Here is a 23,541-nt window from a genome sequence, read left to right as displayed (position 1 = left end):
GGCACATACATGGGCAAACAGAAACGCTACATGTAAAAATGTTCATTGTGAGAAAGACGCCATGTTTACCCAGCTGGTTGTAGTCGTGTCACGTGACCACCCCATCTTCAGTTTTTTTTGCACCGGTGTCCACAAGTTATTACGTGGTCGCCCCAAAATGTTATGAAACATTAAAGAAATAACAGTCATTAATAATTTCGCAATTATAAAATACTAATAATGTATCTGTACAAGACAATCGATAAGACGTGTTCGACGTTTTACGACAATCATTTTACGACAGTATTTGACAGTCGGGCGCGGAAATGGGAATTTTGTAAACACCGACTTTCATGCAGCAGCCTGGCTAACTCGGTTAGCTCTCGGTTTTATCATTTTCAACTACCCTAACATTACCATAACAAATGTGCAGAAGTGTCTTTACCCAAATTAATGGCCTAGCTTTCGCTCTTTGTTTGTGAGACAAGTTCACAAAATCCTATTCAATCAGACATCTTTCCGCTCATCACGCTAACTGTCTTGGCTATGTCTGCTAGTAGCATGGAACACTGACACTGAGCGGGGCTGCGTGTAGGACGCGCTGCCGCTGCGGGGGGTCGGCAGCGAGACATGCTAGTGCTCACCCTCGGGACAGCTCTGCTCCGAACGGGACTACAGCGGCTCAGGGGGCTCCAGTGGACTGGTTACTGTGGTGGACAGACGGGACGGGACGTGGTACCGCTGCAGTCAGCAGACAACATGATCCGCAGGACTCAGATCAAGCGAGTTCTCTGCGTGGCCGAGAAGAATGATGCTGCCAAGGGGATCTCTGAGATCATGTCCAACGGTGGGGCCAGGAGAGTGAGTGGAGGGTCACCACACACACACACCACACACACACACACTGAAGTCCAGATCGACAGTATGTTAATATGCAATATGGTTGTTATGAATGATAAAGAACCGAGATTACTAGAAACGTATTATTGTAGTAGGTGGCTCTGGATTTACTCATACACATAGGCGGCGGATGGGCTTATGGTCTAGGTAGGCTGTATTGTGACCGCCCCCTCGCGTGTAGCGCGAGAAAAATTTGACCTTTTATTTTTGGTTTCACGCAAACTGTCCAGGTTCTGATTTCATATACACACACACTACTAGGCTATACTACAGCGAGCCCCACTCATTTATATATAGTGCAAATTAAGTGTTCAAATGAAGGCATCCAATAATATATGAACCATTGTCTTACCTTAATGCAGATAAATGCGACGTTTCGTCTTGGTGAGAATTGAATCACAAGTTGCAATGAAGTGAACGTTTTTCGTAATTTAGATCTCATCATGCTTTGAAAACAATGTACATACAGTAGCTCTAAAAAGTTTTCACGATTTGATGAACTCGGACTCTCATCATGTCCTCTTAGAGCAAGCCCTTGTTTGCCAAGATAAAACAACATACAGCCGCTCAGGTGATCGCTAGTTCTGTATCGTTAGTGGCTTAGCTTGGCATCGCTACTGCACTATCTCGCGTACGTGCACGCGTACTGAATAAACCACAAATGTACCTCTAATACCAGTATTAGTCTGACCACACCCCTCATCAGCTTACCTTCATAAGCAGGTGTGTGGTCACCTGCTCTCCTCCTTCTCGCTTTCACCACAAGGAAGAGGTGCCTCGGTAGATCCCCACACTTGACACCATGATGGAAGAAATTGGATTAGGAACAGCTTGGGAAACAAGGATACGTTGACATCATATCTTTATTTTCTCTCTCACTATTTTCGAGAAAATACGGCGATATTGTCTTCGTACTGGAGTGTCTAGAAGATGATGATCATTCTACAAACCCTCCACCGGTTTTCGTATTGGGAGCACGCCGCTGCATGCTTCTCAACTGCAGTTCCTTGCTGTGTTTGTTGGGGTGAAACCTGTCAGGCCACAGCTGAACTGTCGGACATGCCGCTGTTGTGAGGAGCGGTGCGTTCCAGGTTGGGTGAGTAGTGTTTGCTGGCGGGCTCCACTTGTCTGTTAGTGCTATGGGGGCTACTTGACAAAGTTTATGGAAACCGGCCCCAGGCTAGGGTCCTTTGTTTAGCCGTCTAGGCGACAGAAGGCCTTGGTCTGGCGACCATTATAGTTTTAACTAGTGGGCCGCGACCATTGACACTGGTGATCCCTGTGTGTTCTGGACGAGTGGATTCTCTCTGTCACCGTGTTAAGACCCCATCTTTCATATCCAAATGAGAGTATTCCTTCACGAGGGGATATGTGCATGTAATGTGCGATAGCGGCAGATTCATGTTCAAAGTCAGCTATACAGGCCAGTTGGTACTGTGCTGATTCCGCCGGACGTGGTAAAGTCACCGTTGTGAAGCGGTGTTGACGTCTTGTTTTCTCTTTTCTCTTAAAAAGTGAGGAGGGTTCAGAACGGCGGCCTGTCTGGGTGAGTGTTATGTCATTGTTTACATGTTCATAGCTTACGGTTAGCCGGTCGGTGGCCTGGCGCGGGGTAGCTTGGCTTCTCGCGCGCCGCCGGGAGCTCGCTCCTGATCGCGTGCGTCGTAGATCGGCGTCTCGCGAGCGGAAGCAATAGCACCCGAACGGTTGGAGCAGCCGTTAGCTTGATGCTATTCTGTTGAACGTGCTTTGATTTTAACATGTTTTACACTCTTGACCACGACGTCATCCTTGACAGGGGATGTTCGTCGACCCTGCCTGAGCCTAGACGGGGATTGCGTCAACAAAGAGGACTGTAGCGACTGGTGGAGCGGCGACGCTGCCCGGATCGAACAACACGGGACGGCTGTGTTCTACGGTGGCTTGTGACTGCACTTCGCTGATCTGCGTTCCGGGCAGGTACGGGGTTGGCCAGACCTCATAACACGTCTTCTGGTTTTACCTTGCTAAATGTATTGTGAATAACGGTGTTTTTTCCCAAAACGTGTGTTGTTGCAATGCATTTGAGATACGTTGCGGGTTGTGTGTGAGCTGTTTTTGTCACTGACAGTTAGCTTCTCCGTGCAGATCGTGATGTATTGATCTGGTTGTTGTGTGAGAAACATCATGGTGTTTATGTGTACCGTGTACTCACTACTAAGGCAACTAACCTATGAAGCTATGCTTGGTGACGAGTGAGTAAAAGAATGTTCTTTCTCAGACTGTAATGACAATGAACAGTGAGTTCACACATTAACAGGTTTTCCTGTTTTAACTGGCCGTATTGAGGGTAAAATAGGAGGATTGTGTTTTCCCCCCCCGGTTCCCTGGGGACTTTATCACCTCCTATCAGACATGTTGTGCATTAATTGTGTCTTTTGTGTGGTAGGGATACGATGTAACTCTCAGCTTGATTGCTGAGGTTGTGCTAAATCTGCTGGAGAAACTTATTTCCTAAAGGGAAATTGGTTTGGTTGCTGTCATGTGTGCTTAGCAAGGCCTGTGGTCGATACTAATCAAGAATGATGTATTCTCTCATTGTGAAAAAAACGGCGTTCCTCTGTTGAGTGTTTTTGCCATTTTTTGTAGGTGATGATGGGTTGTGTGTGTCATGTGACCTACAACTGGGTTGTACTGGCCACAGAAGCACATGTGTATGTTGGACCGGGGTTCTTAGAGCCCTCTCTATTCTGTGTTTTTCCTTAGTAAAAATCAGATAGCAGGTTAGCTCGTGCGCTGTGTGGAGCTGTGAAACGCTTCATAGAGCTGACTATGACTGTGTCATATTCTCTTTTTGTCGTTACGTCGTATCATGGGTGTGGGGTCGTAAAGGGGTGAACTGGTAACCTTTCCTCTCCCCATTGTTCTGTCGGTCAGGGGTACACCCCCTGTCCTTCAAGGTTCCCGTCACGTGGCGGTTCGGCACGTTACGGGGGGGGGGGGGGGGGGGGGAGGGAGTTCCTGGTCCCACGGCCTGGTATATTGGGCGTGTGCACCGCAGGAATTCCCCCGCCATAGAGTACGTCACCGTGCGCGTCTCTGTTGGTAGGACTTCCGTGTGCTGTTCAGGTCCATGTGATGGATCTGTTTTCAGGGGGGGTGGTCAGGGCTCCTCCTCACCAAGCGCCTACTCAGGCCTTCTGTGAGTTCGGACTCCTTCTTCCATGTGAGGAAGCCTCCATCAGAGTACAGAGCCTTCCTCCTCAGATTGTCAAAGTGAGTGGACCCTCTAGAAGGGTCCTTTTCTATTGTATGTATATTCGATTCAATTCGTTTATTGAGTGTGTATGGGTTCGGTGCCTCTTCCCCGGAGGCCCTAAAACCAGTTTTTTACATGGCTCAAGGTGCAATATATTCTTTTCAATCTGTACAGCTCGCGTGGGAAGTCTCTCTGGGGATCCCCGTCTCTTTCCTATGGGAGGGTGGTGGGATGTAAAAATGTGAACATTTTTTACCCCGGCTGTGTAGACTGGGATACATACTGTTGATGCTTCCTTCTTTCTATTCCAGAAGTGTTGGAGTTAGGGAGTGTCACACCCCTCTTGTCGTTCCCCTGGGCGCCTTGGGGATTCAATGACAGGTCTAAATAGCCTGTTCATTGATGGGGGTGTGTCCCGACGCACGTATAGTGCTAGCTCGCTGTAAACAGGCGATTGACTGGCACGCCTTAGTTGCTTGTGGTTGAAACAGCGTTTTTATAAAGCAACTGAGATGGGGGTTTTTCCTCTTCCGGCGACCACATCCCATGACCTGGGTGGGTTGTCGACGGATTCTCGTTCATGTCTGGGGGATGATGACGGGATGGATCTGAACATATGTAGTGGGGTCTCACGCCCTTGGGGTGGGCCACCAGGCGCGGTTCGTCCCGACGTCTGGGTGGCGCCTTCTTTTCATGTTAAGATCAACACGCATATCTGCCCTTCTCCTGGAGTAGGCATGTCGGCGTGGTTAGGGCACGGGACTGGTTCTGGTCACGCTGGTCCAGATCAGTTGAACCCGTTGTCCGCCGGGGATGCAGATCTGCTGTTCTGGTACCCTGAGGGACTTGGGCTTTTTTCAGGGGGAAAAATGCCAGGTCGGTCTGGGTGTCACAGGGTTAAGCGCTATGGAGACCCTGGTTGGGTATGTTTTTACTCAGCACTGTCGTCATGGCTTACAGCCATGCCATTCTGTACGCGCTCGATCTCGTCGGATCTCGGCCGCTACACAGGTTGGTCCTGGTTAGTACTTGGTTGGGAGACCGCCGGGGAATACCAGGTACGGTGTGCTTAGGGGCTGGTTCTCCATTATTTTTCGCTCCTCTCTCACGCATGGCGAAGAGGGGCCTGTGGGGGTGGTTTTTTGACCTCCTCTGGTGACCCTGTGCTTCCCGTACCGCCAGGCCCGGTCCGAAGTGATGTTTGCGACCCGTAGGCCTGGGTTAACCCTTTTTGGAAACTGAAACACTTGTACTGCGGTATAGCCGGTGTATACCCGCAGGTGTGTTTTGGAGTTTTTTCTTGAGGGGTTATAGGAACGACCACCGCATTGGGTAACACCGAGGTGGTTGATTCCCTGGTGTGTTGGAGCAGTGTCAACTCCCGGGTTCACCGGTTGAGGGTGCCCCTGCACGTTCATGACGTCTGCCAATCGTGTCAGCCTTCTCTGCCTCGACCCCTCTGGGTGGGGGTTGTTAAATGGAGGCTTGGTCATGCAACACCGCCAGCTTACGCTCCTTCCGCCGGGGCGGCTGTGTTCAGCTGTCCCCTCTGGCGCCTGTCTCGTCCGCAGTCTCCAGGCTAGGGTTAACAGCCTGTTGCCTGGTTTTTCCCCGGTGCGCTGCCTGCTTCCGTTGGTTAACCTTTTTTGTGTGCTTACGGCCATGCTGACTGCCTATTCTGCAGGGTCAGTGTGCCAGGCGGTGTACTATTGGGGGGACGGGGCCCGCTCGGCTTACGGCCATACCGACCTGAACACGCCCGGTCTCGTCCGATCTCGGAAGCTGGGCAGGTTCTGGCCTGGTTGGTTCCGCCTGGGAATACCAGGTGCAGTAACTGAGGGGCCTTTGTCCGAATACGCTGGCGATGTGGGGGGCGGGGCACTACGTGCCCACCTGGTGGGGTCTTGATGCTGGCATCATGGACTTCTCCGGGCCCCCATTCCAGGGAGTCCAGTCCTTTTGGTGGGTCTGGGTCTTCCTTCGTGCTCCGCTGCTACGGCCTTGCCACGGGGTTGGGTTTGCCCTTGACCCCGTGATTCTGGGGGCAGTAACGAGGTTGTTCCTCCGTTCGTTCCCGGGTGGCATGCGGGTTGTGCGTGTGTGTAGTCGTGGGGTCAAGCCACGGTCTGCTCACCCTGTGCGTTGAGTTGCTTGAGTGCCTCTTCGCACGGTCGGGTCCGTCGCCCTCCCGTGACGTCCCTAATAGGGGGGCTACCCTCCATTAGGGGGGGTCGGGGGGGCTCGGCCCTCCCTGTTCTGATGGTTTTGGGGGGCTGTCAGCGGGGTGTATTTGTCAGCCAAGTGGCTCCGCTTGGCCTCCCTTGTGCAGTAGCGATGCCAAGCTAAGCCACTAACGATACAGAACGTTGGGTTATGACTATAACCAAGTTCTGTTAGTTAGGGGCGATGCTTGGCATCGGACGCCGCTGCAGCCCTTGTCCTCACCTTGTGGTGAAAGCTTGGGAAGGAGGAGAGCAGGTGACCACACACCTGCTTATGAAGGTAAGCTGATGAGGGGTGTGGTCAGACTAATACTGGTATTAGAGGTACATTTGTGGTTTATTCAGTACGCGTGCACGTACGCGAGATAGTGCAGTAGCGATGCCAAGCATCGCCCCTAACTAACAGAACTTGGTTATAGTCATAACCCAACGTTAAGCCTCCTCGCTTCTCTACAAAGCGATCGGCGGGCTGAAATTCAGAACACAGATGTTTGCTTTACTCTGCCTGCGGGATCAGATTCAGGATGATCATGTGAATGATGTGATTGGCCACATTATTTAACCTGAGCCTATGCGTGATTGGTTACTGCCTGTATACCTGGAATGTTAAACGCTGCCACAGATTGACACCTTCGTCGTTGACACCTCGGCCAGCGAGCCGGCTGCAGCACAAGACACACACTAGCCAGCAGCCTGCGCATATATATTATATACATTTCAACAGTGGCGGCCGCTGGCGCTGGTGCCTTGTGGTTCGCAGTTCACGTTAATAGGTCGAGTTGAAAATGTAATGCTCTGAGATGCTCTGGAGCAATCTCTCTCGGTCTCTCGGATCAATCAAATCAAATAATTAACACATGTATGTTGTCATTTTAAACAACTCACCATTCATTCATTATGCATCAGCAGCAGCTAAATTATGTTTATAATGTTTGTATAATGTTTATACAAACGGGTGCGTGCGATGTGATTGGTACAGACAGTACTGGATGCGGTCTGGAATGTCAACTGTGTCACCACTGAATCCCGCTCAAGCCCATGTCCATCCCACTGCTGTTGTGTCCTTGGGCAAGACACTTAACCTACTTGCCTCGTATGAATGTGTATGCATGTGAATGAATGTTGGTGGTGGTCGGAGGGGCCGTAGGCGATGATTATTCGCCACGCTTCCGTGAGTCTGCCTCAGGGCAGCTCTGGCTGCAATTGTAGTTTACCACCACCGGTATGACTGTGTATGAAGTGAACGAATAATGGACTCTGTAAGCGCTCTGGGGTCTCTGGGGTGTCACGAAGAGCGCTATATAAATCCAATCCATTATTATTATTATTACCACACCTACCCATTGACACCCCCCCCCCCCCCCCACACACACACACAGACAGGCTGCCTAATTCTGCAGTATGCCCAATATTATTTATATATAAATGCTAAATATTTACATCAGACATGTACAGACAATGTACAAACAAACAATAATTCTACATATTAGGTACAGGCAAGCATATGGTGTTAGAGTTCTGCAGGGATGTTGTTGACAAGTTCTTTTTTAACCATGTTTTGAAGTGGGGGTGGGTGGGGGTGGGTGGGGGCTCCTGCCAGTCTTCAGTGTATTCAGGCCGTCTGGAATGTTAAGTGTCACCACACCTATCCATTGACGGACCCCAGCCCCCCCACACACACACAGGTACACAGGGGGAAAAAATAAAGGCTAAAACCCCCCCCCCTTTTTTTTTTTTTTTTTTTTTTTTTTAAATAAATAAAAATAATGTGTCGACTGGTCTGGGAAGGCACAGCCTGCCCCAGCCTTATACACCCGCCGCCCCTGCTCATACAGTACTTATGACTGCAGATAGTATTGGGTATGTATATGTCAGTGATGATGTCACTGTCGTCTTCTTCTTGCTATTCAATGTGTTGTTTGTACATTTGTCTTTGTTTCAGACAGATCCATCTTGTTGCTTATAATTGCCATAGTGTTTACTCTGTTGTTTTCCTTTTGTCAGAGAGAAGGGATGTCAAAGTTTAATAAAATCTACGAATATGAATACCATCTCTTTGGACAGGTAAGTGAGATTGAACATTTATTGTGTGTGTTATTGTGTACATATGTTCACGCATGGTTGTGTGTGGGGGGTGGGGGGTGTGTGAGTGTGTGTGTGTGGATGTATGTGTGTGTCAGTGTGCACTCACTGGCGGACTCGGGGGGCTAAAAAACATTGCGCTAAAGTGCATTTTTGAGTGGAGAAAATGAGACGTGCCCTATTGATGCCCCTCCAATGGTTAAACTTGAACATGTGCCCCCACAGTTGAAAATCATCACGCAAAAGTGCCCTTTTGAGTGGAGAAAATGAGAGGATGTGCCCTATTGTTGAAAAACGTCACGCTAAAGTGCCCTTTCGAGTGGCAAAAACGAGAGGATGTGCCCATTTGTGCCCTTTCAATGGTCTAAACTTGACCATGTGCCCCCAAACAAACATTGCAAACATTGCACTAAAGTGCCCGTTTGAGTGGCGAAAATGAGAGGACGTGCCCTATTGGCTGCCCTTCACATGGGAAAACATAGCAAGAAAATTTAAGAAAATTAGCTTACTAGGGCAGGCTTTCCCAAAGTGGGTGCCATCACTGCCATGATGATGACAATCTAGGGGTGTTGCCAAATAGGTAAACCCTGCTTATTTTCAAAACACATTATATGGCCATTATTAGCAAATATTTTCAGAGTTTTTGCAAGGGACCCATGGGCTATCTAGCTAACATTTTGATGTTAGGTTACTGTGGGGAAGGGGATTGCTCACTCACTGCTGGCTAACAGTAACCTGCGGACTGTCTAAGCAATGGCGAGCGAACTATTGGAGATTATTATGAAGAGGACAAAACTATCACACTTATGGATGATAAGGTGCGTTTTCACCAGACTACATTGGACTCAGCACTTTTGGTAAATCATAGTCGCCGACACTAGAGTTGAGAGCACTCCAGACTAGGGCCAACTAACGTTCGGCAATGGTGTTCGCCTAGACAAGCAAACTATTGGAGATTATTATGAAGAGGACAAACGTGACTATCCATCCATAGCATAAGGTGCGTTTTCACCAGACTATGTTGGATTCTAGTATTTTCAATACGGAGCAAGAGTGGATAGGGGTTTGGTGGACCTGCTGACAAAGGTAACATCTATTTTACCGAACCCCATCATAAAACATGCCTTTGTACGGACCCCCCCCCCCCCATGGTTTGAGAATCATTCTACTATGGTCATGTTACCTTTGACCTGGAAATAAAAATATAGGTGGCAGGCAAGCAACCCGCATGAAATGCGCATATGCGCACAAAACACGTCATATCTCGCATTCCAGGAAACGGAACTGGATTATTTTGAAACGGGGTGATTTTTAGCATGGGATAGCACAGGAATGGAGGTATGTACAGCAGAACTAAACTTTTTTTCCCTGTTGGAGTATACATATTTCCTTTCAAATGAGCCATACTATTGGCTCCATAGCTATAATATAGAATATACGATGGGTCTGCAAACATCGTGAAAATTGTCAAAAAACGCTTGCGCCAGGGAGTACAGATGGAAAAACAGCGTGGCAGTCAAAGAGTTAATGGACATGCAGAGTTATTTTCAAATGAGAACACTTTTCAGTAATCGATTAAATGGTCTTAAAATCATATTCCTTCATATAATTGTCTTGAAACAAGTGTATCTTATAGTTTAACATATAGCATGAAAATAACCTAAATATTTTCTTTGGAGGTGTTTGTGAAATAAACATTTTAAATGTGTATTGTTCCCTGTGTGTTTTTATCATAGAAGTGTGGTTATACTTTTAATAATCTGGATTGCCGCCCTAGACTACATGTTAATCTTAATAAAGGATGAGGACTATTTCATCATACATGACGCATCATAGCTTTTTGCTCGCTGAGGGGGTCCCATTTTGTGCAGTAGGTGCCCTTTTTTCTTTTCGCCCTTGCCCTTCAAACAGCGTGTGCGTGTGTGTGTGTGTGTGTGTGTGTGTGTGTGAGAATAAGTCGGTGCACTTATACAACTGGTTTTATTTTCCTTCTTCCATACAGAATGTGGCGGTGTCTATGACATCAGTATCTGGACATCTGCTGGGCTTGGAGTTTAAAGCACCTTTCCAGAAATGGTAAGCAGGAAATAAACCTTTAGCTGCACAAAATGACAAACGTGCTCCTCTCCCACACAATGAGCTAGGGCTCCTCTACTACCACCTTTACCTCAAGTCAACTTTTACTGGAGGTAAAAGGGCTATATGTCAATCCATGCTGTTCTTCATACTGGATATACTCACAACTCCAGCTAGTTAATAATAACTAGTGCTGTCAGGCGATTAAAAAAATTAATCTAATTAATTACAGGATTTGTAATTAATTAATCTAATTAATCGCATTTTAATCGCATAACTATTTTATGCCTGATATTCTATATTCTATAATCATATTTCAAATTGCATGTGTCCGGATGGCAGAATTCAGTACTGTATCTACAAAACCTTCTGTTTAATCATCTTCCATCTATTAATTTGCTTAGATTTTTCAGGTCTGGTCAATTTGAGCATGGTGTTATTCACAGTCAAAGATAACAAAAAAAATATTGATATTCTCATTTGGTTCATTACAATTTACTCAAAATAAAATTTTCATTCAATCAATCACAGCGCAGATTGAGTGATTGAATGAAAATGTTATTAACAGATTGCAGAATGGGTACAATACAGTACGGCTCAATACTGGGCCGTAAGGGGATGCAGATCAGAGAAAGACTTTCGTCTTGTTTACATCAGGGTCCCCCATTTTCAATTCATAATGAATTAAGTAAGGGTGCAACTTGCACTGTGCAATCCATTCTTTGTGGATCTAGCCCACAGTATTTCTGACACTGGGAATACATTCCCTGAGATTCATAGATGTCCCTAGAATCAGATACCAAGAACATGCAAATGGACCATATTAAAAAAAATCTGTAAATGTGTATTCTACATTCTTATGGAATGAATGAGATACAAAAAAAATATTATTTAAAAAAAAAAAAAAAAAAAAAAAAAAACTTTTTTTTGTAATTAATTTTGAGTTAATTTTCATAACGCGATAATTTGCTGTGTAATTAATTAATCTAATTAACGCGATAAACTGACAGCCCTAATAATAACTGATGGAAAAGTCACTTTAAAGGAATGAGGAATATAAAAGCCACTTTAAGAAAAGAAAAGAAAAGATGTGGCTTTTGTATACTATAGTTTAGATGTAGTAAATATAGCACAATGACGGAGTTAAAATTGTATATATTTTTTTTCATTTACATACATACATAGTACATACATATAGTACACATTACAGTACAGACATATAGTACACATTACAGTATAGTATCCCTGCAGTATATATAATAGTATATAGTACATAATAGTGTATACAGCACATATATAATGTGATATTATATATATAGTACATGATATATACAATATAATATAGTACCATAATATAATAGTATATACTGCAAATATAGTTCAATATAATATACAAATGAATTATAATATGATTATATAATGTAATATGATATAACGTACAATACAGTATCATACGTATTTCTTTTTATTAATATGCAATTAAAGCTCTTCTTCCCTTCTGTACCTAACAAGTCTAGATTTGAATTGATTTATGTTTTCACAATATTAGCGAGCCCATTCCACAGGGTGGCTCCGTAAGAGGAGATACACATTATTTTCAGGTTGGTTTTCATCACAGGTTTTTTGAAGTTCAATGGTCCTCTGAGGTTTATCCAGAAATTTGCTTCTTACATTTACCGGTAATTGATTATTTCTTGCTTTGTACATAACTTGCAGTGTTTTAAAGTTTACCATATCAATGAACTTCAAAATGTGTGATTGTAGAAAAAAACAGTGTGTGTGTGATCCCGATATCCTGCGTTGTTTATTACTCTTATTGCTGTAGGATAGTCAATGTATTTATGGTTGTTTTGTATGTGTTACCCCATACCTCTGTGCAGTAATGCAGGTAAGGCAAGATCATTGCACAGTACAGAGTGTGCAATGAGTTTGGATTGAGTACATGTCTCACCTTACTAATAATTGAGATGCTCTTTGCCATCTTAGCCCTCAAATTTTTTATTATTATCTTTTTCCTCCTTTTTTTTCCGTTTTTCTCCCCTCCCAATGTTAGTCGTTATGCCAATTCCCAATCCCCTTCCTGGTCGTTGCGCACTCTACCCCCTACCGTCGGTCTGGGAGGGCGGAGACTATCGCATGCTTCCTCCGACACATGTGTACCCAGCCCACCACTTCTTTTCACCTGGCAGCGTGGACTCTCACTGAGAGAGTGTAACGTTATTGCACTTTCTTTGCTGAAAAATAAGTGCTACATTGGCTAAATAGCTCACGGAGGCATTTAAAGATGGTGGCATGTTGATTTTTTTGCAGGAAGTCTATTGGCACATCCAAGGTAACTACCTCCCGCGCATGCTCAGTGCTGAATTCGAGACGCGATCCGTTGCGGTCTGACCACGGCTCGTTCTGACAAAACGAAAGTGCTCAGATCGCAAAACAAATGTCTAACTCGGCTGCCACTACGTAGCGCTCTGGAAAGTGAAACTCATCTTGAAAACGAAACGAAAACACCCTGTGTGTAACCGACGCCTTAGATCCTTCCCTCGCTGTGCAGGTGCCCCGACCGAACTGTAGGAGTCGCTGTCCACAACGACCCAGACCCACCCACCGGCTTCCCTCCCGCTGACTCTGCCAGTATGACGGCCGGCCAAGCCGGAAGCAACGCTGACAGCTGGATTCGATACCAGTGTCTTTTGCGTTGGTGACGAGCGCCTTGTCCGCTGCGCCACCCAGCCACAGCCCTCACATATTCTACATGCAATTAGTTGGGTCGCCGATGAGATTGAGTCTCTGCACTTGACCCATCCCGTCGTCCTTCCCCGCCTCGACCAGTCCTTCATGCCAGCGGCCATCAGGCTCCACAACCGCCTCGACCAGTCCTTCATGCCAGCGGCCATCAGGCTCCACAACCGCCTCGGCCAGTCCTTCATGCCAGCGGCCATCAGGCTCCACAACCGCCTCGGCCAGTCCTTCATGCCAGCGGCCATCAGGCTCCACAACCAGGGGCATGGACCGCTGCCAGAAGCTGGAGAACTTAAAGCGGCAGACCTTGAGAACTATTAGAAATGTCTGACTCTTAACCACTAAACCCTGCATGTGTATATGACCAATAGGGTTTACAGACCCTCATCTGCACCTTTGTCTACTGTTTACTCTTATTCATATTTTATATTCATATTCAGTTTCTTTATTGCCTATATTTACTCTCTTCCTATTACCCTGCCAATACTAGGAATGCACCAATACCAGGCTGAAATGCAATATCGTTATCTGAGAATATCTTGATTTGCTGCATTTTTGAGACCTAGAAGCATGTTAGCTCTCTAATGGCTGCTATGGCACTTGCATTTCCCCAAGGGGATCAATAAAGGAGCATCTTATCTTATCTTAAGAGGTAATAGGTAATAATTATTAATAATAATAATATGATCCATAAGTATTCTGATTTTCTTCCTGCTTTGTGGCCTTGAGCACAGATACCAGCACAAACGGTAGCTTGTTTTGTGCGTTTGTGTTTAAGCCTGTATGTGGTCTCTGTCCCCAGGCATAGCTGCAATCCTGTGCTGCTGTTTGATGCTGTGGTGGAGAAGTATTGTCCTGACAACATGGTGCAAATCAAGGTAAGCGCTCGCTGACTACTGTATCAGTCGTCTTGGACCCAGAATAACACATTGTTTGTTTGTTTTTCAAGAGGACTTGGAAGTACGGTCCCATAAGTATGTATTTATTATATATATATATATTTTTTTTTTAAATAGGACGGCTGAGAAGGACAGAGTAGGGTACAGAGAAAGGTCTGACAGGATTAGGTTCTTGGCCAGCAGCACATGTCATATCTCCATAAGCAGACCCTGTCAGTGTGCAATATAGACGGTTATTGACAAAAGAAACAACATAAACAAGCAGCTTTCTAGAGCAGACTGATTGATTTCCTTTCAGCTGTTCATATTAGCAAACACTGCTTCTTAGCAACACACCTCCTCCTCCTCCTGTCTCCCCCCTTCTCCATCTTCCCTTCTCCTCCTCTCTTCCCTTCCTCCACTCCCTCCTTCTCCACTCATCATCTCCTCCATTCCACCTTCTTCTCCTCCACTCCTCCCATCTCCACCTCCACTCCTCCTTTCTCTTCCTCCTACTCCTCCTTTCTCTTCCTCCTACTCCTCCCATCTCCTCCATTTTCCTCCTACTCATCCTCCTCTCTTCTCTTCTCTTCCTCCTGTCTCCTCCTCCACCCCTCCCTCTGTAGCGGACTCTAGAGAAGGAGGTGAGACAGTGCCAGGCCCTGGTCATCTGGACTGACTGTGACAGAGAAGGAGAGAACATCGGCTTTGAAGTCATAGACGTCTGCAGAGCAGGTAACAGTTACACTGTCTAGTAGGGTTTGGTGATGATTCCATATGATCATTAATCTTATAATGATGAAATTATGATATTGTAATATCGTTGCACACAAATCGACATGAATGATAGCAACCACATTATTAACGAAAACCTTTCTCAAAATTAGATCTTCAAGATTTGAGGGGATGTTATTTGAAAAGAATAGAGTCTTGGTTTGATACTGTGGTGGAAAGTAGCCAAAGCTGAATAACTTACTCAGTCAGAGGAGACCTGGTTAATACAGTTTATTAACTCAGTCAAAGTATCAATACAAAAAATGTCAGAGTAGGCTGGATGACTCTCAACGAGGTGACTAGCTGGGACACCCGGAAAGAGAGCACCCCCACTGAATGAGAGCCCCCACTGAATGAGGAACATCTTTATACAAAACTGGAGAGGGTGGGGGTCAATGGAATGAACATCTGGGAGGGTGAAGGCGCTCCCATAGTCCAGCAGACTGTACACAGAGCAGACTCCGCGGATGTCCGCGCGGCTCTTTGAGCTTTCATAGTCGAGCAGATCTCAGCGGACGTCCGCGGTCTATTTCCTACATTTCTCGCACCAGTTTTACTACATTTCCCACAAAAAAAGTTTTACGCACTTGAATAACAGGTATATAGGCAGCGAGATGCAATGTACCGTATAGGCTTGAGGTGGACAGCGCGTGGTGCTGAAATGAAACACGCATTGCATGAAATAAAAGCACCAGTTTTATTTAAAAATGTTGGAAACGGAGATAACATTCTATGTTATCTCCGTTTCCAATATTTCGAAATAAAACTGGCAATTGTACACACTTCATTTAGAAAAGCCATTCAAACATCTCTCTTGGCACGGAGCGAGTGGTCAGAGTAAAATGCAGATCGGCGTCACATTAAATGCAGTTCGATGTCAACCAAAACGCCGAGCAGTGTTTTGTGTGACACCAAGTCAGCGGCGCGGATGTCCGCGCCTCAGAAAATAGGAGCGTCGCACCTGTGGGTCTGCTGTCCGCTGAGATCAAAGCTCAAGAGTCCGCGCGGACGACCCTCTCTGATTGGTTGAGGACATTTCTGCAGACCCCTCTCTGATTGGTTGAGGCCATTTCTGCAGACCCCTCTCTGATTGGTTGAGCGAAGCCCCTCTCTGATTGGCCCCTCTCCGAATCCCGGATCCCAGTTTTCTGATGAATAGCCCCAAAACATGGAGGTCTCGAACGCAATTTATACGCATGGAAGTATTGATTACGCCATAACGAATCATTAAAAAAATATACCGTTAACTGGAATATGTTGTGTGTGCCTTTACACATATGTTGGATAGGATTATGTAATTGGTTTGTATAGCTTCGCGTATAACGTTATTTCGCGTGACTTCGTGGTTTATTCATAACACATTTCACAACACAGCCAGCGTTCAACTTGTTTACACTCCCCACTTACTGTACAATGTAACATTTAGATTAACCCAGTTAATGCTTTAGACAGTTACAATGTAACATTTAGATTAACACAGTTAATGCCTAACTGTACTGTCTATCTGTATGTCATATGTTACGATGAATTGAAAATGGGGGACCCTGATGTAAACAAGACTAAAGTCTTTCTCTGGTCTGCATCCCCTGGCCTTAATTGATTGATTGATTGATTGATTGATTGATTGAAAACTTTATTAACAGATTGCAGAATGGGTACAATACAGTACAGCTCAATACACACAATTGTTAAGGGGATGCAGACCAGAGAAAGACTTTCGTCTTGTTTACATCAGGGTCCCCCATTTTCAATTAATCTGGACATATATGACATACATGACATACAGATAGTCAGTACTGCTACATCTATACATTTATGACATACCAGATTTGCAAATACAGTACTGTTTGTGATACAGAAGGAGTCAGGAAAAGGGAGTATATACATTTGACGTAGAAACTGTACATTGGAGGAGGTTGGGTGGGGGGGGGGGGTTGGGTACACTGGGATATTGACAACCATACTGGGTAATCTACATTGGAGGTGGTTGGGGGGGGGGGCACACTGTATATACAAGCAAAACTGTACATTGAGGGGGGGGGGGGGGGGGGGGGGGAGACACTGTACAAACAAACTAAATTGTACATTGGACTATTGACAAAACCATACTAGGTAAATGACTGTACATTGGAGGGGGTTGGGTTAGGATATTTACAGGGGCCAGTGTTGAATTGCAGTCTCCCGTAGGTGTCCCTTGAGAGAGGTTTTGAAAGTGGGTAGTGATCAGTGTTGTGCTAGTTACTGAAAAATAGTAACTCAGTTACTTTACTAGTTACTTCATTTCAAAGTAACTTCGTTACTGTACTAGTTACTTACACCCAAAAGTAATGAGTTACTGTGAAAAGTAACTATTTAGTTATTTAAAAAAAAAATAAAAAAAAAAATTGCTCAAGTCCCATGCCCCATATACTCAAAATCGGTTGATCAACTTGACAGTTTCCATTCACATCACCGAACTCTGCTAAGCAATGTGGTCTAGAGCGTTTCATTATATATTCCCTCCCCGCTGTATGTATATTTCTCTCCCACCCACCCACCCCCTCCTAATGTACAGTCCCCTCCCCATCATATGTATATACTCTGTCAGGATCTAGGGGTAACAGTACTGTATATTTGAATACCGCTTATGTCACAAATGTATCAGTACTAAATACCTATATGTCCCTATGCCATAAATGTCATGTATGTTGTGTATGTCATAAATGTCTATATGAATTGAAAATGGGGGACCCTGATGGAAACAAGACAAACGTCTTTCTCAGGTCTGCATCCCCTTAACAATTGTATGTATTGAGCCGTACTGTATTGTACCCATTCTGCAATCTGTTAAATAAAGTTTTCATTCATTCATTCATTCATCCATTCATTAATTCATTCATAACCATCTTGCAGCGTTGTTTAAGATATCAATCAAAGCATTGCAACGTTAGAATAGTTAGGATATCAATTGTGCATGAAAGGACTATATTTATATTGTTTGATTAGTATTATGAGATTCCCTGGCAGATTTCGTACAGTCAAAATCCGTTGATCTTGAGTTTCAGTGAACACATTGCACTCACCGTCACCAGTCTGCGGTGGTCGAGATGTAACGTTAGTCCAGTTGACTCCAGCAGCCCTTCAAACATGTTCTTTATCTCGTTTCCATGTTGTATATTAATTATCTCTCCAAGTAGTTGCTAAATGGTTTGTTAGTTCGTTATTATTACTGCATTCTTATTATGTAGATTCATAGCGAGCGTCCTCTTGTTGTTTACTGTAGAGAGCGTCTATTTCTTTCAGAACGTCAGTGGCCAATCAGAAGTGCGAAAACCAGAATGAGGCTACGGAAAGAATAATAATAATAATACTTCGTTTTATATAGCGCCTTTCAGTCTACAGTAAACAAAACAAACGCAGGCGAAATAAGGACGCTCGCTATGAATCTACATAAAAAGAACGCAGTAACGAACTAACAAACCATTCAGTAACGTAAGTAGCGTTACTGAATTTCAAAAGTAATGCGTTAGAGTACTAGTTGCGGCAAAAAGTAACTTCGTTTCTGTAACGCGTTACTTTGTAACGCGTTAGTCCCAACACTGGTAGTGATCCACATTCCTTTACAGCTTTGGGTAGGGCGTTCCACATTGATGTGGCATAATTGCGAAACGTGTTTAGTCCCTTATTTGAGCCGAATCTGGGTTTAACATGATTTGTGGAGCTCCCTCTGGTGTTGTGATCGTGGTATTCACTGACCTTTGGGAAGTATTTTGACATGTACATGGGTACCTTGGTCGTGTAGTGTATCTTGTAGACCAGGCCCATTGCAAGTTGCTGTACTCTGTCGTCTACTCTAAGCCATCCTAGGTTGTCAAAGTGGGCAGGGGTGAGGTGGGTTCTAGGAGTAAGGTCAAGCAGTAGTCTGACCAGTTTGTTTTGAGATGTTTGTAATTTTGTTTTTAGCGCCTTTGAGGTGCTTTGGTACCATGAGGTGCAAGCATAGTCGTAGTACCCCTGAATGAGTGCTCCTGCCAGAGTCTTCAGGGTATTCTTGTTTACCAGAGAGGAGATCCGGTACAAGAATCGAGTTCGTTGGTTGACTTTTTTTATTACATTGGATGCCATTTTGTCACAGGAGAGATTAGCCTCTAGGATAACAATTGTATGTATTGAGCTGTTTACTTGTTTTATTGCACAATGTCATTCTATTGGATTCTATTATATGTTATTACTATTGTATTATGCACATCGTTGCATAATCATTGTAAACTTGTATGCAAATAAACAACTTGTGACAAATAAAATTCTTGACTTGACCACCAGCCTCTCTCTCTTAAGGCATTAACTGGGTTAATTAATCTAAATGTTATATTGTAACTGTCTCTAGTTATTGATTGATTGATTGAAAACTTTATTAACAGATTGCAGAATGGGTACAGTAGTACAGCTCAATACATACAATTGTTAAGGCCAGGGGATGCAGACCAGAGAAAGACTTTCGTCTTGTTTACATCAGGGTCCCCCATTTTCAATTCATCGTAACATATGACATACAGATAGACAGTACAGTTAGGCATTAACTGTGTTAATCTAAATGTTACATTGTAACTGTCTAAAGCATTAACTGGGTTAATCTAAATGTTACATTGTACAGTAAGTGGGGAGTGTAAACAAGTTGAACGCTGGCTGTGTTGTGAAATGTGTTATGAATAAACCACGAAGTCACGCGAAATAACGTTATACGCGAAGCTATACAAACCAATTACATAATCCTATCCAACATATGTGTAAAGGCACACACAACATATTCCAGTTAACGGTATATTTTTTTAATGATTCGTTATGGCGTAATCAATACTTCCATGCGTATAAATTGCGTTCGAGACCTCCATGTTTTGGGGCTATTCATCAGAAAACTGGGATCCGGGATTCGGAGAGGGGCCAATCAGAGAGGGGCTTCGCTCAACCAATCAGAGAGGGGTCTGCAGAAATGGCCTCAACCAATCAGAGAGGGGTCTGCAGAAATGTCCTCAACCAATCAGAGAGGGGTCTGCAGAAATGCGGCTACGAATTGTAGAGACGCAGGAAAGAGAGAGAGGGGAAGGAATGGGAGGAGGGGTGAAGGAAAGATGGGTGAGAGATTAAAGAGAGAGCGGGGGAGGGAGTTTTATCTACCACAATTCACTCTTTCTTATCTTATAATGTTAATAAAAACTTTTGATCAGAAATTACAATCACATAGTAATCCAGTAAATTAAAATAACTAGATACTTTAACCTAATGGTTAACAAAAACACACACTTTACATTATAATGCCATTCAATGCGGTGAACAGCAATTAGATTATTCTGTGTATATGGGTAAAGGGAAGGGGACTGTCGACCCTCAGGTTATTTATATAACCACAACTGCCAGTCATGTAATAAAAGGATGATCTTGACGTGTTTCCAGTGAAGCCCAACCTGCAGGTGTTCCGTGCCAAGTTCTCCGAGATTACTCCTAACTCCATCCGGCGAGCCTGCGAGGCCCTGGTGGAGCCAGATGCTAACGTCAGCGACGCCGTCGACGTTCGCCAGGAGCTGGACCTCAGGATAGGTGTGTTATCACTCACTCACTCACTCACTCACTCACTCACTTACACACTCACTCACTCACTCACTCACTCACTCACTCACTCACTCACTCACTCACTCACTCACTCACTCACTTACACACTCACTCACTCACTCACTCACTTACACACTCAAACACACATTCACTCACTCACTCACTCACTCACTCACTCACGTCACACACACGCATTCACTCACTCACTCACTTACACACTCACTCACACACTCACTCACTCACACACTCACTTACACACTCACTCACACACGCACATTCACTCACTCAGTCAGTCACTCACTCACTCACACACACGCATTCACTCACTCACTCACTCACTCACTTACACACACATTCACTCACTCACTCATACACACACATATTCACTCACTCACTCACACACATACTCACTCACTCACTCACTCACTCACTCACTCACTCACTCACTCACTCACTCACTCACTCACTCCTCTTCCAGGTGCGTCGTTCACTCGTTTCCAGACGCTCCGCCTCCAGAAGATCTTTCCTGAAGCTCTGGCCAATCAGCTCATCTCCTACGGCAGCTGTCAGTTCCCCACACTGGGCTTTGTGGTGGAGCGATTCAAAGCCATCCAGGCCTTCATACCTGAGACCTTCTACAAGATTAAAGGTAAACACACACACACACACACACACACACACACACACACACACACACACACACACACACACACACACACACACACACGACAGTGGCTCGGGAGGTAGAGCAGTCGTCTGGTAATCCAGAGCTTCCTGGTTCCATTCCCTCTCCTCCCGGGCAGCGTGTCGAAGTGTCCTTGAGCAAGAGACTTAAAGGAACACGCCAACATTTTGGGAAATTTGTTTACCGTCTTCTCCAGAGAGAGACAAGAAGTTAGATACCAGTTTCCGCTCTGTGCGTTCAGTAGAAAGCGATCTGTTCTTTTAACCCCTAATTGCTCCCGATGTGCAGGTTGGCACTTTGCATGGTTGCCTCCGCCGTCGGTGTGTGAATGTGTGAGTGAATGGGTAAAGTGTGAGGCACAAATTGTAAAGCGCTTTGGATAAAAGCACTATATAAATGCAGCCATTTTTTACCATTACACACCAGAGCAGGTGGATTTTGAAGTGAGCGTGGAGTGGGTTTTAAAATGGGTTTGAGCGACTCTGGAGCGAGAGCTCTCCTCCGCTCCGAGCCGCTCAGTGCACACGATCACACAGAAACTGATGTAATATACCGTCACTACACATCCTGCTAAGTCCAAAGTAGAATCCGCCATCTTTAAATCACCTCGGGCGAACGCAACATTTATTTTCAGTGAGAAACAAACAAAGTCAAAAAAAAAAAAAAAAAATTATACATTCACTGTGTTCTGCCTCATTTATTGATGAAACGAAACCAACATCAACACAATGTACCACCAAGAGCGGAGAGTTTATGTCTCTCAAAAAGCGAGAGACTAAAGTTAACGCTGTTGTTGTTGTTAGCTTACATGCTAACGTGGATGGGATCGGCCATAGCATTGCGGCTAGGCTAGCTACCATAGCTTAGTACAGCTAGTTGAATGGATAAACGTTATTTAACATTGCAGAATGGGTACAATACAATACGGCTCAATACAAACAATTTTTTTTTTTTTATCCAATTTTTCTATATTTTCTCCCATCCCAATTTCGTATCATCCAATTCAACCCTCCCCTGTCACGAACGCTGTTTCTTGCCTCCCACAAGCCGGCTGCAATGTGGACTAAGTCATACATAGCACAAGTCCCCTCCGGTACTTGAGGTAACAGCAGTCGCATCTTTTTCTCTGTGGCGAGGAGTAACGCGTGGGAGGCTCACGCTGCCCCCGACACTTCCTGATTCTACTGCGCAGGCGCACCAACTGACCTGTAGGAGTCGCTGTCCACAACGCCCGATCCCCACCCATCAGTTTCCCACCCCCTAATACGGCCAATGTGTATTAGTATGAACGACCAGCTAAACTGAAAGCAATGTGGAGCGCTGGGCTCGAACAGGCGAGCCCAGCGTCTCCGCATTCGTGGCGAGCGCCTTGCCCACTACGCCACGTAGCCGCCCAATACAAACAATTGTTAAGGGGCCCAGGGGGTGTAGACTGTTGTAGTTTGGTCAAATCAAGCTAATTTACATCATGTTCCAAAAAAAAATAAAAAATCTGCTGAGCGAGCTGTGGAGCGGGGAGCGCTTGATTCGTAAATGAAGGTGAGCGGTGAGCAAGCGGAGAGCGACTTGGGGGGCGGGCCAACCATGAGCAGAACCAGACGTCTAGAGCGAAGAGCGTATTTCTCGGGCGCTCCGCTCACATGCTCTGGTACACACACACACACACACACACACACACACACACACACACACACACACACACACACACAGAGACAAACACACGCACACACACACTGACATCTTGGTTAATAATAATAATAATTTCTTGGATTTATATAGCGCCTTTCAGGAGACCCAAGGCGCTTAGAACTTAAAATTAGTTATTTTCACTCCAAGGCACATTCGATTCAACATGTCAGCGCCCCAAGAAAACAGAGAGACTTGTTGGACCATTTCAACAACTTCGATGTGTTTGACAAATAAGTGTCCCGTATTTAATGTTTAGGTCATACAAAATGCTTCTGAGTAATTAAAATGAAATTACATAACATACCGTCGCCCGGGAGATAAAAGTTAATTTCAGTCTATGTTAATTTCCCTGGTTATGATATGAATCGAGCAAAGTGTAGTGATACATATACAGCCGGGAACCAGCAAATAGCAGAAGTGCTATAGCTATGAGTTTTATTTAAATATAGGGCTTACAGCTCTGCAAATGTACCCATATCCCAGTCATATCACCATGGGCACTGTCATAGTGTCCTAGGAGTTGTTCCATTATTTACTGTCTATGGAGCAGTAGTACTGTCATAGTGTTCTAGGAGTTGTTCCATTATTCACTGTCTATGGAGAAGCTCCAGGATTTGTCTATTGATGACATCATCACCAGAGTCTTGTCTCTGGTAACTCAAGTAGAGACTTGTTCATATTCACATATTGAAA

General features: G+C 44.9%; 1 protein-coding gene across 1 annotated transcript in view; it reads left to right on the top strand.

The window, feature by feature from the left end:
* The first annotated feature begins 617 nt into the window (after positions 1-617).
* Positions 618-23,541, top strand: part of top3a (DNA topoisomerase III alpha) — a 147,931-nt gene continuing 125,007 nt past the window's right edge. Inside the window, exons 1-7 of the mRNA XM_084329100.1 lie at positions 618-840; positions 8,344-8,403; positions 10,424-10,497; positions 14,039-14,114; positions 14,741-14,849; positions 20,319-20,462; positions 20,953-21,123. Of these exons, the coding sequence (XP_084185226.1) occupies positions 739-840; positions 8,344-8,403; positions 10,424-10,497; positions 14,039-14,114; positions 14,741-14,849; positions 20,319-20,462; positions 20,953-21,123 (736 nt within the window). The 5' untranslated portion in view covers positions 618-738. The remainder of the gene's footprint in view (positions 841-8,343; positions 8,404-10,423; positions 10,498-14,038; positions 14,115-14,740; positions 14,850-20,318; positions 20,463-20,952; positions 21,124-23,541) is intronic.

The sequence above is a fragment of the Notolepis coatsorum genome (genome assembly GCF_963971535.1).
Source record: "Notolepis coatsorum genome assembly, chromosome: 14".
NCBI classification, from domain to species: Eukaryota; Metazoa; Chordata; class Actinopteri; order Aulopiformes; family Paralepididae; genus Notolepis; species Notolepis coatsorum.
This window is presented reverse-complemented; position numbering and strand designations above follow the sequence as displayed.